Raw genomic sequence first — 15,455 nt, 5'->3', positions numbered from 1 at the left:
GATTCGGAGTGAGACCTCTGCTGATAAACTGGAGCCGGTCATAAGCACACTGCCCAGGTATGGGAAACTCTCCACTCTCTCCACAACTGCCCCATCACCGATTGGGAGTTGTGGGGGTGGAGTGCCAGATGGTACAAAATACCCAGGCAGGTGCTTAGTTTTGGTGGGGCTGATGGTAAGGCCCCACCTCTTAGTGGCACGCTCCAGTCTCAGCAGCAGCGTCTCCAACTCCTCTTCTGAATGAGCAGCTATTACCAAATCATCGGCATACATAACGTGGTTGACCAATAGGGAGCCATCCCTTGATCGCACCCGGGCGTCGATCAGCCTCCCATTATATCTGTACCAAATGGTAATTCCCCCGGTACAGCTATTGAAGGCTTCACGAACTACGCAGTCGAAATAGATGTTAAATAATGTGGGAGCCAGAGGACATCCCTGTCGCACCCCAAGGTGTACAGGGAAAGGCTCCGACTCCCGGCCACGTAGTTTTACCCGGGCCCGCTCACCATCATGAAGGTCCTTAATGATCGTGAGCAGAGGGTCAGGGACTCCGAAAGCACGAAGAACAACCCAGAGCCCAGTCCGACTGATGGTATCATAGGCCTTGACCAGGTCAATAAAGCAGAGATGTAGGTCTTTTTGGAATTCCCTACACCTCTGCTGTAGCAGACGGACAGAAAATATGGCATCTGTGCAGGACCGCCCTTTCCTGAAACCGCATTGGGGCTCCGCAAGCCTCTCCTCAGCGTGCCTAGCAAGGCGATGTTGAATAATCCTTGCCAGGACCTTACCCGGCACACTGAGGAGTGAGATGCCCCTGTAGTTGTTACAGTCGGTACGGTCCCCCTTCTTAAAGAGGGGGACCACCAGGGCATCCTTCCAGTCCTGCGGAACCCGTCCAGTGGTCCAGACTGTTGTTATGATGTCATATAGGGCAGTCTGTGCACAAACGCCACCCTCCCTCAGCATTTCGCTTGGGAGATCATCTCTGCCCGGTGCCTTCCCTGGTCTCAGACTCCGGATCGCCCTCAGTACTTCCTCAACAGCTGGTACCTCAGCCAGCCACTCACAGGGGGTGACCTCTTCCAATATTTGAGGCACCGCAGCCTCAGCAGGGTTATCCCCATTTTGTGCCATGATGTTTTCCTGGCTGAGAGATTTTCCCTCCCCCAGGACCTCACAGAAATGCTCAGCAAATCTGCAAACCAGTTCCTGGGGGTCGGAGATTGGATCACCGTTTTTTCCTCTAATGATGGTAATAGGTGTGGCGCTGCAGGTTACTTTTTTGATGGAGTTAAATAGTGATTTGTGATCGCGGGCCACTGAGGCAGACTCCATCTCCTCAGCAACCCGCGACCACCACCCATCCTTACAGCGCCTTACGGCTCTCCGAACCTCCGAGCGAAGGCTGCGGTAAACCTCCTCATTCTCTGACGTGGGATGCTGTAGGCGATGAGAGTGGGCCTGTCGCTTTTTCTCAATTAACCTGAACACCTCCTCCGTCAGCCAGGGTTCCCGGGGAGGTCTGGACCGCGTACCCAAAGCAGCCATTGCAGCTGCATGAGTCACAGTCTTAAACCTCGCCCATTTACCCTCGACATCAGGTGGAGTGGGGGACGATGCCAACCCCAGCTGCAAGCGATGATGAAATTCTCGCTTGCAACTTTCATCAGCTAACTTAGACCAGGCCACTTTTGGTTGGAATGGGATCCTGGGTGTACACCCACCACCGGAGTGGAAGAATGGCAGGCGCATCTTACAGATGACTAGTCGATGGTCAGAGGGCAGATCCGCTCCACGGTAGGTCCTGGTGTCAAGGACATGGGCTCGCATCCGCTGGTCCGTCACTATGTAGTCCAGCAGATGTTCTTGCTTGGACCCGGCATGCATCCATGATGTTGTGTGGATGCGCCGATGCCGGAAGAGCGTGTTGGTAATTACAAGCCCATGGGCTGCACAAAAATCTAGCAGCCTCCTACCGTTATTATTGAGCTGATCTGGCCCATGCCTTCCAATCACTCCAGACCAGGTGCCAGCATCATGACCAACTCGGGCATTGAAGTCACCCAACAAGATGACTCTGTCCCGAGTGGCCACTTTAGCCAGCACCTGTGACAGGAGGTCATAGAAAGCGTCCGACTCATCGGCTTTGCCTGCATCCCTCCACGGATGTTCGTCTTCGGTGGGGGCATAAGTAACCACGACCACCACTCCTCGCCTCTGGTTGATGGGAAGGCGAGCCCAAAGTATCCTGGGGCTTACAGCTTCCCACACCTCACCGCCACGCTCCCACGCCCCCTTCATTCTTTTGTTCAGAAGAAGAGCCACACCCTGTTGTTTGGCAGTCTCCTGCCCCGAGTAGAGGACTGTCCACCCCTCATGGTGGCAGGAGCCAGAACCGGTCCACCGGACCTCCTGAATGCCACAGAGATCCAGGCGGTACCGGTCCAGCTCCCGACAGAGGAGTGGCAGCCTCTCCTCCGCAGTGAGCGTTCGAACATTCCACGTGGCCATCCGCAATGGTTTTTCGTTGTTTCTGGAGAAGCCCCGAGGGTTAAAATTCAATCTCCTGGCTCCGCCAAATGGGGTTTGGCCAGGAGACGTCATAAAAGCCTGACCCCCCGGGGCCTCCGGCACAAGCTTATTAATTACAGGTTTATGTTTAATTCGTAGTTTAGTGGTGGTTAATTGAAGGTGGAGGGGTTACCAGCCCCTCGCACCCGTCCAGAGCCCCCGTTTAGCCACTGTGGTGGTCACAGACGCCATGAGGGGAGAGGCCAATGGGCATTGGCCCTCCCCCCACAGCACTGCCCACGACAGTGTTGCCCGTCCGGCACCGCGAGGAGGTAGGAGGTTGTTTTGCCGGACTACCACCACAACCACCCCCACCACCATCATTCCCACCACCCCCACAACCACCACCACCCCCACAACCACCACAACCCCCACCCCCAACACCACCACCCCCACCACCACCACCCCTCCTCCTCCCTCCTCCTCCTCTCGGCCTGCGAGCACACAAACCATTCGTGAGCAGTGCCTGTGATTGTTGGTGCCGCGTTTGCTGCTGCTGCTGCTGTTGTTGTTGTTCTAAGATTGTGGCCGGCGTGGGAATGAATACAGATTTTACTCTTCGCACACTATGCGAGTTGGGAGTTGTGCGATCTTAAACACAGTGAACTATTTTCATCTGCAACAGGTCGTAAGGCCCACTGACCTTATATAAGTGTATGTTGACGACTTGCCACACTTCTCTTGAGATGGCACTTTATTATAGGCGCGTTCCACTTGGAACCAGGCAGAGATCCCCACCGCGACAGCCCCGAGTCTTCCACACATCTCCCTTTTATACCGACACGAGACCACGCCCCCCTTCTCAATCGTTCTCGCTGACTCTGGACGCTCGCTCCAAACTCCATCGGCCTCTTCCGTCAGCTGACCACGCTCCCTTCTCGATCATTCCCCTAGCCACCAGTCCCTTCGCACTCACAACTGACTCCCCTGTCATTACCTCCCGTGGCCACCAGTCCCTTCGCACTCACAACTGACTCCCCTGTCACTACCTCCCGTGGCCACTAGTCCACATGCAGGCTCGATTGGCATTACACAAGTATAGCTCTTTGTTTTTTAGACGCGACCTGACCACCGCAAACGATAGCTCATACAAAGTGGACTCGTCATCGACATCGTGGTCGTGTGGACATTTATAGCAGCAGACACATACTCTAAACTTGTGGGTGTAAAGTATAAGGAAACGGTAAACCACCGCTGCTATTAGTAGCGACTAGCAGCACCTACACACACAGACAAATATCCCAGTGTAGCTTCTAGCGGGGCTGTAGGGACAAGTGCTGCTACTAACAGCAGCACGTGCCCCTACAGCCTGTTCAGGCTCCCCAACCTCAGCCTCCTCCTAGCCTGACCCAACATGGGTTCTGGAGAGAAATAAACGCGCAAAAAGTTTACCGTCAATATTTTCTTAGCCAATTGTTCCATTTCGTGAGGTCGTATATCCCTCGCTTAGCTAAGTGACCACAAATTTTAATAAAAAATACAAATTAAACGGACGAGTTCTTCTGCGCGTGATGTCACTCTACGATCGATGAGTTTCTAAAAGTTACTTTATACCCTTCTAGATTACCGCGTGGATTTGTTGAATGTTACCGTTGTTAGTTTACATTGGCGAATTACGTACAACACGATTACTCAACAATGACCTCTCACGCACGATATCATAGCACCTTCCTCACATACCCCCCCCCCACGCGTACCCCCTAGATGTCCGTGTACCCCCCAGGGACATTGCCACACGTACCCCTAAGTGTCCGCGTACTCCCCCTGGACATTGCCCACGTGTGCCCCCCCAGATGTCTGCATACCCCCTGGGAGATTTCCACGTGTGCCCCCCAGAGATCCACGTACTCTCTGGGAGATTTCCACGTGTGCCCCTCAAGGAGACCCCCCTGGGACATTGAACATTGCCCAGTGTACCTCCCAGAGATCCACGTACCCCCCCCCCCCCCGCGGTTGAGAACCACCGCTCCAAGGGGTACCAGAATCTCACGCCATGCTACGGCATCTCCTGGGCGCCTGGTGGTTTGGGAGAAGGAGTTGAGTTTTTTGTTGTTATCTCAGCCACCTGAAATTCCATAATTGGCCTAAAGCGGCGGGCTGCGCATTTCTGGGGCTGATGGGGATCACAGAGGCCGTAGGTCAAAGGTCAGGAGGAGAGGTCAGAGTTTGTTCCCAGGTGAGGATTAGAGGGGCAACTTTTGTCATGGACATCGCCCCCACCCCCACCACGCTTGGAGCGTATATTTAAGGTGGTGTTTCATTCAGACGCTGTCTCCCCGAAAGACCTGGTCTTCACCTGAGGACGGCTGCTTGCGTTGTGGCCGAAACGTCGTGAGAATTATTTTATTATGTTTTATTTTGTATTCTTTATTATTTCCCTTCTACGTGACTTTACCGAAAGAACCAAGAAGATGAATCCCTGCAGTCACGAAAGCTTTAAATAGAAAATTATACATTAGTTACATTTAGTGACTGGGTAACCATTGTCTCTATTTTGCACAACCATCGTGCATGTTTGTGTGTGTGTGTGTTTAATGTTTGCTGCACGACACGGGCTGGAGAAGAGATGGAGTGATGTGGTACAGGAGGACAGGGAGCTGAGTGGACTTGCCGATGAGCGGTACCAGCGGTGTCAAGATCGACCTCTGTGGAGGAGGAGGCTTGTGAAGGACGCTGCTGCTGCTGCTACTGGGCAGTTGGAGGCAGTCGCCCTCCAGCAACAACGGAGGGCAGAGGAGCGACGCTCACAACAACGAGCGGAGCGCCGGGCGGATAAAACGCAGCAAGTTGGCACAGTCGGGGGTACAGCTGGTGGTGCATCTACCGGTCATCTCAGTCAGCCAACCCACAGCATCTGCTGGGTCTGTCCCGAGACCTCCTGCACCTAGCCTGGCACAGTAGGGGGCACAGCTGATGTTGCATCTACCGGTCATCTCAGTCAGCCAACCCATGGCACCTGCTGAGTCTGTCCCGAGACCTCCTGTCAGCAGCGAGCCTTCAACACTTCACGTGGTAGCCTCAAAGTGCACCTAGCCTGGCACATCCGCCGTGGAGACATCACCGTCACTTAGTGGCGAATGGCGCGGGTATTGGTGTTGTTTGCTGTTGCTGTTGTTGTTGTAACTCGCTGACCCTGTGCCCCATACTGGGACGCACACGTGTGTGTGTGTGTGTGACAATAAAAAATAAAGAGCTTCATAGCTCATCGGATTCCCTCCCGCGGTATAAATACAGATTCCGACTCTGGCAACATGTTGCTTGGAGCCCCGATGGCGATGTCGTGGCCAGGAGAGAGACAGACAGAGCGAGAGAGTTCGCGTTCGTATTATGACTGCAGGTATTGCGGTCTATGCAAACATGACTCCTTGTAAAAAGGTGTCAGTTTTGTTGCCAGATAGAAGGGTAAAAAACCAATTATCATATTTTTACTGGCAAATGAGGTTCCCATGGTGAGAGTTCGCGTCGTTTTGACTTTCCTCCTCCTCCATCGATGGAACGCCCAGACCATAAGTGGCTTTACCATTTGGTGTCAATTCGTTTATGGTTTGCGTGGTCACATTCTAACCGCTGCTACTGCTGCTGCTCGCGGATTGTGGCTGGACCTTTAAATCCCATTCCTCGGAGGAGGCGTGCGCATGTGTCCGAAGAGTGCCAAAGAGACACTGTTGATGAGACCCACGTGTGTCGAAACCAATCCTTCAAATGTGCGCACCCGGTGGGGTGGTGTTATAAACATCGCCACTGGGGAGACAAAGGCGGTCGGGCGTGATGGTGCTGGCCACCCACCCACCCCCCGCCGCCACCCTCTTTCGTGTGCCGTACCAGGCCTTCGTATGCTCCAGAGACACTGCTGATGAGACTAGATTTGAAGCTTTCGTGACTGCAAGTATTCATATTCTTAGGTTTTTTTCGGTGAAGTCACGTAGGTAAAAAATTAAAATTAATAAATGTCAAATAAAAAATAAAATATTTTTTTTACTTTTATTCATTTTAATAAAAGTAAAATAAAAAAAATAAAAAAAAATATTTTCTTTTCTTTTTCTTTTACTTGTATTCATTTTAATTTTTTACCTACGTGACTTTACCGAAAAAAAACCTAAGAATATGCTGATGAGACCCCTGTGTGTCGAAACCAATCGCCGCCGCGGTCTTAAATCGAGTTTTCCGATTCTGATTTGTCGCGACATCAGGAGGGCAAAACTGGGCAATTGTGGAGTTTCCGACTCCTCGGGACGTGTCGCTTTGACAACTTCCCTTCACCCGCGGCTCTTTTGAGGATCCTCGCTTTGATCTTTTGAAGCAGCAGCACCGTCGGCAACTTAACAGCACTGCGCCTCCCCTTCCCTGTTTTCCTGAATGACAAAAAAAACGTCTCACCCCACTTAAGTGGGGTGGAGGGGGAGGGTCATCAACAACTGTTGTAAGTTTCGATTTAAAGCTTTCGTGACTGCAGGGATTCATCTTATTGGTTCTTTCGGTAAAGTCACGTAGAATGGAAATAATAAAGTAAAAAAAATAAAAAAATAATTCTCACAACTTTTTTTATTATTTAATTTGGAGCTTTCGTGACTGCAGGAATTATTATTTGGTTCTTTCGGTAAAGTCACGTATAAAGATAAAATAATAAATTAAATTACATTATGCTAGTATTTAATTTAATTTATTATTTTATCTTCCTGCGTGACTTTACCGAAATAACCAAATAATTATTTTATTATGTTTTATTTTTATTACTTTTATTATTAAAATAATTCTCACAAATTATTTTATTATGTTTTATTTTTATTATTTTATTATTTCCATTCTACGTGACTTTACCGAAAGAACCAAGAAGATGAACTGTTGTAAGTTTTTTTTTTAGCTTTTTGTAGGTTTACGGGGCGATTGTTAATTTTATTTGTAAAAAAAAAAAACTAAGAGAAAAAAGTCTATTTTTCTTCATCTTAACCAGGTAAGGCCCCAACTATGTAAGCTCTTTTTCAGACGATATAGTCTCAACGACGTCGCTGATATCGTCATGGTCATGTGGAAATGTCGAGCAGCAGCCAAATATCTCTAAACGCGTGGTGACGACCATTCTAAATGTCGAGGGAAAACCCGGAGAAACATCCACGCGACCACGGGGAGAGAGAGACGCAAACTCCAAATATACAGCAGCAGGCGTCAGGGTCGGGATGGAACCCACGACCTCCTGCATACCTGGCGAGGTAGTTGACATCTCCTAGCCACCGTGATGATGATGAGAGAGACACGCAAACTCCAAATATACAGCAGCAGGCGTCAGGGTCGGGATCGAACCCACGACCTCCTGTACACCAGGCGAGGTAGTTAACATCTCCCAGCCACCGTGATGATGATGAGAAAGACACGCAAACTCCAAATATACAGCAGCAGGCGTCAGGGTAGGGATTGAACCCACGACCTCCTGTATACCAGGCGAGGTAGTTAACATCTCCTAGCCACCGTGATGATGACGAGAGAGAGAGACACGCAAACTCCAAATATACAGCAGCAGGCGTCAGGGTCGAGATGGAACCCACGACCTCCTGTACACCAGGCGAGGTAGTCAACATCTCCTAGCCACCGCGGCTAGGAGCAGTCGTATCGTTTGACAAGTTCACCTTTGACAAGAACAATAACCTTGCTCACTTCAAAAGGAACGTATTAACTCAACTTTAATTAGTGCTGGAAGCTGCTGGCCGTTTGGCGTTCTTTGGTCCCATCATCATCATGGGCCTATGGCTTCATGATGATGATGGGACCAAAGATCGCTTGTGCCAGGCTAGGTGCACTTTAGCGAAAGATATTCTTAGGTTTTTTCGGTAAAGTCAGGTAGGTAAAAAATTCAAATTAATAAAAGTAGAATAAAAATAAAATAATAATCACGTTTCGGAGGCAACACAAGCTTCCGTCTTCAGATGGAACCGTCACAGCACGGTAGCTGTATCACTTGATTTTTATTTTATTTTTTATTTTACTTTTATTAATTAAAAAAAAATTACCTACTTGACTTTACCGAAAAAACCTAAGAATATGAATCCTTGCAGTGACGAAAGCTTCAAATCTAGAATTTAGCGAAAGAACCATAGAATATTATGATTATTTTTCATGAGGACAATTGACCAATGGAACCGCGCTCAAACGAACTTCTCAAATGAATGTTCACGAATTACCACAACAACAGCGGCCGTGAACAACGAGATGGCTATTTAGTCACAAAAAACTCACCGCGGCTAATTAATATTCATGAACCACAAATCTCCCCCCCCCCACTCCCACAACCCTCACCGCCGAGGAGCGTTCGACCAATCAGCGGCGGTCAAAATCTGAGGGTGTTTGACCAATGAAAGGCCTTTAAACATGAATCGTCATGAGCTTCCACGATGAACACTCACCGTGCCTGATTAATATTCATGAGCCACCCATCTCCACCCCCCCCCCCGCGAAAAGTGTCGACCAATCAGCGGGCGTTCAAAATCTCAGCAACCCCCCCACCTCTGGTTATGAATTATTAAGCAGATATGAATATTCATGAGGGCGTTTAACCAATGAAAAGCCCTTAAAAGTGAATAGTAATGAGCCTCGATGAACAAAAACTCACCGTTGCTCATGAATATTCATGAGCCACCCATCTCCCCCCGCCCCGCAAAGAGTCTCGACCAATCAGCGTGCGTTCAAAATCTCAGCAACCCCACCCCCTTTTCTAATGAATTCCGAAGTAGCTCATGAATATTCATGAGGGCGTTCGACCAATCGGGTGGCGGCTGTGGGTTGATAAAACTGATTTAGTTTGCCGCTCCCCTCCCCACTGGTTAGTCGCAGGAGGTCTGGAGCACAACGTGAGGAGAGATTCGCGCTCTCCTCTCTCTCCTCTCTCCTCTCGTTGTTTTCTTTTAACAAATGTCTCGTGGAAGTTAACCTAATCGTCAAACTCGGGAGGGCGAGGGCGTTTCTTCAACGTTTTCCGTTTAGTTTTTTGCTATTTGGGCGAAGACTTTGCGAAGAAAATCGTCTTGGAAGTTGAGGGGTTGGTTGTTGGTGACAATAACTTCTGGGGGTGGGGGGGGCGGGGGAAGAAAGTCCACTGGACTTTTAAATGTTAACCTTTAATAAAAAAAATTCTAATTCTCCCCACGCTTAACTAAAATGTTACAATAATCTGGGGGGCGCGGGGCGGACGACACAAATGTAAGAAGATACAATTTTTTAAGAGGAATACAAATTTTAAATGTGTTTGTGTGTGTAAAATTGGGCTTAAACTGCATAGAAAACACGTTTGAGGTCGGTGTATAAGTGTGGTACACTAGGAGTGCCTTTGTTACTTTACACGTTAATCTCTTAGCGCGGACTTTTCCTCAAGACTTGTGAGAGAGAGAGAAAGAAAGAAAGTGAGAAAGAGTCTTTTGTTAGTTGAATTGTTCAACGTTTTATTTTGTTTTAACACAAAAACAACAACAACAACCATCACATTTCCTCACCGCCGCACAAATGGAGCTACTCCTGTCTCTGTTCGCCCTTCTGCTGGTCACCGTCGTGAGGTCCTCTGCCAAAGGTACGAACTCTTAAACACACAAACACACACACAACGATTAATGCGTTACATCTACTACGCGAAGCGACATTAACAAAGATTCACTTTGGGGTCTTTCGTTAAAGTCACCTAGATGGGTTCAAATTAACGGAAAATAAACAAAACTACGACGTTTCGATCGCAGGTAGATTTTCGCTCCTTGAATTTTAATGATAATTAGATCCCAACTCCGTGACTTTAACGAAATACCCCAAAAAAGTCGAGTTTTGACGACGTTTACTGCACACAAAGACAAAGATCCCCGTGTAGCTGCCGGGGCAAGGGCACTGTGGGTGCACCTGTACCACGCCCGGCCGCCTTTGTCTCTCCAAAGACATAAAGCTTTAACAGACTTTTGGGAAGTGCTGTAAGTAATCGCCTCTAAAAGCCATCACAGCACACAAAGGGGGGTGGGTGGCCAGCACCACGCACAGATCAGGTCCTCATTTGAGGCCGAGTCGACCTAGGGGAGGCTCAGGACCGGCTCGGATTAATCGTCGCTGGTGGTGTTTGGTGGTGGCCGTGAGCGGGAATCGAAGCGAAGGTTTCGTGGCGCTAACCGCTGCACCACCGCTCCCCACAGGTAAACACCATCACCACCATCATCATCAACATCATCATCATCATCAACTTCGTTAGCCAAAGTCTCTATCCACTGCTCGATGAGAGAGTCGAGAGGAAACGCAAAAAGTTACCGCGAGGGATGAGATGTGGAGCCGGTTGGGTCAAAGGTTGTGTGTATGGGTCTTGATTTGGAGTTTTCGTGAATGCGTGAATCCACAACTCTTTGGTTCTTTCGGTAAAGTCACGTGGGTAGAAAAATAAAATATTACAAAAATGTATACCTACGTGAAGGATATACCTACGTGACTTTACCGAAAGAACCAAAGAGTATTGGTTGTGTTGGGGTTTGGCGAAAAAGCCAGAGGTGGTGGTGGTGGTGGAGGGAGGAGATGGAGCGAACTAACGGGGGATGATGCCCACGACGTTCATCCAGCAGTGGATCGCTCTTCGTGTTACGTGGTGTACACGCGCTGTGTGTGTACTCTACAAAGTAACAGGAAGACCCCCCCCCCCTTCTGTAGCCTGTAAACAGATTGTTGGGGCCGGTGCTGTTTGTAGCGAATTGCAGCCACGCCCGGCCGCCTTTGTCTCCCTTAGTGGGTGACGCTTAACTACACACCGCTAAACCGGGTCACTGATTTGAGGCCGAGTCGATCTAGGGGAGAGTCCCGGGACCAGTTCGGATAATCGTCACCGGTGTTGGCCGTGGTGAGCGGGAATCGAACTCGGGTCGCCGGTTTTCGCAGCGTAGCGCGCTAACCGCTGCACCACCGCTACCCCCGGTACGCACAAAGACAAAGATCCCCCCCCACCCTCAACAGTATAGCCTTAAGAGACTTGGGGGGGCAAGTGCTGTTAGCGAGTAGCAGCACCTATGAAGGCCGGGGAGGGAGTGGGTGGGTGGCCAGTACCACACAAAGGCACCCTCAGACGCATAACTCATGGCAATGTTACTGCGCAGTGCCATATAACGGCAGCCCTTGCTCAATCAGCTGCTAGATGGAGGCCCTGAAGAATGTCTTTAGACCATAACTTTTCTCAGGCCCCCCCCCATCTCCTTCCACGCTCGCGGGTGCCGGGCGCGAAACGTCGATCGCCGCTGATGCTGGCCGTTCGTTTCGAACTCGTGACCCCGGGAGGAGATTTCCAATGGGGGTTTTCGAGCGACTTGCGTCATCCAGCAGTGGAGTTGACAAAGGGGAGTGGGGGCTGTTGATTTATTTCACCAGTGGCAGCCGCGATCCACCCTACTGCTATGAAGCCCTTTTTACATCTTTCACCATCCCCGCGATGTTCAGGGGCGCGGCGGTGGCTAGGAGATGTTGACTACCTCGCCTGGTGCACAGGAGGTCGTGGGTTCGATCCCAACCCTGACGCCTGCTGCTGTATATTTGGAGTTTGCGTGTCTCTCTCATCATCATCACGGTGGCTAGGAGATGTTAATTACCTCGCCTGGTGTACAGGAGGTCGTGGGCTCGATCCAGACCCTGACGCCTGCTGCTGTATATGTGGAGTTTGCGTGTCTTTCTCTCTCATCATCATCACGTTGGCTAGGAGATGTTAACTACCTCGCCTGGTGTACAGGAGGTCGTGGGTTCGATCCCGACCCTGACGCCTGCTGCTGTATATTTTGAGTTTGCGGTGTCTCTCTCTCTCCCCGTGGCCGCATGGATTTGTCTCTGGATTTTCCGGTTTTTCCCTACCACGTTTAGAAGCAACATCACGCGTTCGAGAGAATTTGATTATTGCTATACATTTCCACGTGATGATGATGATGATAATAGGCGACTTCGTTGTGTTTGCATTTGTGGCCAAGTCGCTTCTGAAAATAAGCTTCAAAGCAGCTAGGTGCGCCTTAGCTGGCAAAATAAAAAGTTTCGTTTTAATTTCATGGATTTACGAGCTCCATATTCCTTACTTTAAAATGGTTGGCCAACTCTTAAACGACGTTTTGTATGTTCATTGCTATGTTTTCATCACGTTGTTATTATACATTTTTTTCAAGCTAATACCGCAATGGAAAATGTGTAACATTCAACGCAAGTACACACACGCACACACACTTCGCTGGAGTTTTCTGGTGAATTGTTGTTTCGGAACAACGTACAAAGGAGGGTACAATCACACAATATGTATCATCACCACCACCCGCCATGTTCTATCCACTGCTGGACGATATAGCCTCCCCAATGCGCACACACACATTGAGTTGCGTACACGCGCGGCACGGAACCTTGGAGATGGAGCGCTGAATTTGGCGCTGAATGAGATTCGATTCGCACCGCTGGATGCAAGATGGTGGTGGGTGATGGACGTGGTGGTGGGTGATGATGGTGGTGGTGGGTGATGATGGTGGTGGTGGGCGATGATGGTGGTGGTGGGCGATGATGATGGTGGTGGTGGGTGATGATGGTGGTGGTGGGTGATGATGGTGGTGGTGGGTGATGGAGGTGGTGGTGGGTGATGGAGGTGCTGGTGGGTGATGGAGGTGGTGGTGGGTGATGGAGGTGGTGGTGGATGAGGGAGAGGGGGGGGGTGGAGGCCTTCATCCAGCAGTGGATTGACCCTGGTCACCGCCCGAGGAGTTGGAGACTTGTGTTGCCTCCGAAACGTCGTGATTTCTTATTTTATTTATATCATTACTTTAATTAATTTTAATTTTTTACCCACGTGACTTTACCGAAAAACCTAAGAGTATGAATCCTTGCAGTCACGAAAGCTTCAAATCTAGAATGTTGTTGTTATGGTGGTGGTGGTGGTGTTGATGGTGGTGGTGGGATGACACTCCCCAAACTTCCCCCGATCCCCCACCACATCCCAGTGCGCGATGCGTTGTCAGAGACTTGAACCGGTCTCTCCTCGCCTTGGCTGGAAGCCGTGCGTGTCACCGGTACAGTCGATGCCCTGCAGGGTAACTCCTCCACGTATGTCGGCAAAATGTGTTGGTACTTGTTCAGAATGTTCTAGCCGGGCACAGAGAGAGAGAGAAGGAGGAAGGGGGCTGGGCGAGTGGATTTTTAATATTTTATTTGTCAAGGCACGTACGGTCCTTCCCCTCCACCAACTAAGCTGCTGCTGCTACGCTGTTGTAGATGGTTTTCAGAAGCTTCCTTGGCTCATCGCAAACTACGATGCAACTATCACGGAAGTGGTTTATCCTGTGCGGGAAGGCGGGGGGGGGAATTTATCGCAGCCAGATGTTAGCTACCTCTCCACTCGATCGAGCGAACGCAACATTCTAGATTTGAAGCTTTCGTGACTGCAAGGATTCATACTCGCACGCCACAGCAAAACTACCTACGTAAAGTCACGTAGGTAAAAAATAAAATAAATGAAAACAACTAAATTAAATCACTGTAGTGATTTTGCCGTGGCGTGTTCCACATGAATTCGGAGGCTTGTGTTGCTTCCGAAACGTCGTGATTTAATTTAGTTTTCATTTATTTTATTTTTGACCTACGTGACTTTACCGAAAAAACCAAAGCGTACGAACGCAACATCTTCGCAGCGCGAGTAGGAATGAGCGGCGTAGCAGCAGCAGCATCATCATCATCGCACAAGGCACTGGGATACTGCTGTATGCTAGCCAACCCGCATCTCGCGCGCGTTATAGCCGACCGCGCTTTTCTCGCCGCTAGTATTTGTTTATATGTTCTTTAAATGTCTCTCATTGTTTTGCGTTGAGTCTGGCTCTGCCGACTTCTCTTCTTGCCCGAGTGTGAAGGCGGCATTTGGGATCGTCGTCAACAATGCCCTGCGGTTATTGAGACCGACTTTGGGGGGGGGAGAGGGGAGTCACAAAAAAAATGCTCGTAGATCGGTCAAATGGGCTTTTCCTGGCAAAGAATAAGTGTTACTCTCTCTGGCAATATAAAGCGGTTCAGATGTACAAACACAAAACCGAAAGCTTTTGTAAGGAATCATGTCTGCATCAACCGCACATCTTGTGGTGAGCATGCAAACAACACATCTTAGCGCCTGTTTTATTTTAACATCTTCTTAACGCAACAGTTTTATTGTCAGAAAGGGTAAAACCTATTCTTATATTTTTCTTCTTGGTTCTTTCGGTAAAGTCACGTAGAAGGGAAACAATAAAATAATAAAAATAAAACATAAGAAAATAATTCTCACGACGTTCCACAAGTAGTGACTAATCCCATATCTGCATTTCCCATAAATATGCTAAATTCCTATTGATATGCAAATTATTTTGTCAAGGCGCCCCTTCCCCCCTCCAACCCAGCTTAAATATAGGCTGCCAAGCCTGGTGGTGTTCATTCAGACGCTGTCTTTCCGACAGACCTGTTCTTCACCTGAAGACGGCTGCTTGCATTGTGGCCGAAACGTCGTGAGAATAATTTTATTATGTTTTATTTTATTATTTCCCTTCTACGTGACTTTACCGAAAGAACCAAGAAGATGAATTTCTACAGTCACGAAAGCTTTAAATCGAAACCTATTCTTATATTGTGATACTGGCAAGGGATGTCCCATGATGTAGCTGCTGACCTCGAGGTATAAATGTCCTGATGGTGGCATTGTGTTTGTGATGTTCGCCTATTGGCGTCCTCTGGACTAATGTTGTCTGAGACTAGGCTCTAAAGAAAGCTGTCTCTGGTGTGGACCAATCGGTTTCAAAGACCGTGCATCATATACTACCAGAGCATGTGTTTTGTTTGCATGTTCACAACAAGTTTGCGTGGTTGTTGCAGACATAATTCCTTGAAAAAGGTTTCAGTCAGTT

The 15,455-nt window shown here is 49.1% G+C and overlaps 1 protein-coding gene across 2 annotated transcripts in view; it reads left to right on the top strand.

Annotated features, from left to right (window-relative positions):
* The first annotated feature begins 9,365 nt into the window (after window positions 1-9,365).
* LOC144736579 (neurogenic locus notch homolog protein 1-like) overlaps window positions 9,366-15,455 on the top strand; it is a 112,048-nt gene continuing 105,958 nt past the window's right edge. For both annotated transcript variants that reach the window (XM_078619143.1, XM_078619142.1), the window contains exon 1: window positions 9,366-10,129. In XM_078619143.1, the coding sequence (XP_078475269.1) occupies window positions 10,066-10,129 (64 nt within the window). In that variant the 5' untranslated portion in view covers window positions 9,366-10,065. The remainder of the gene's footprint in view (window positions 10,130-15,455) is intronic.

The sequence above is a fragment of the Lampetra planeri genome, chromosome 61 (genome assembly GCF_965212315.1).
Source record: "Lampetra planeri chromosome 61, kcLamPlan1.2.h2, whole genome shotgun sequence".
NCBI lineage: Eukaryota > Metazoa > Chordata > Hyperoartia > Petromyzontiformes > Petromyzontidae > Lampetra > Lampetra planeri.
The sequence above is the reverse complement of the archived record's forward strand: the minus strand, read 5'-3'. Positions and strand labels throughout refer to the sequence as shown.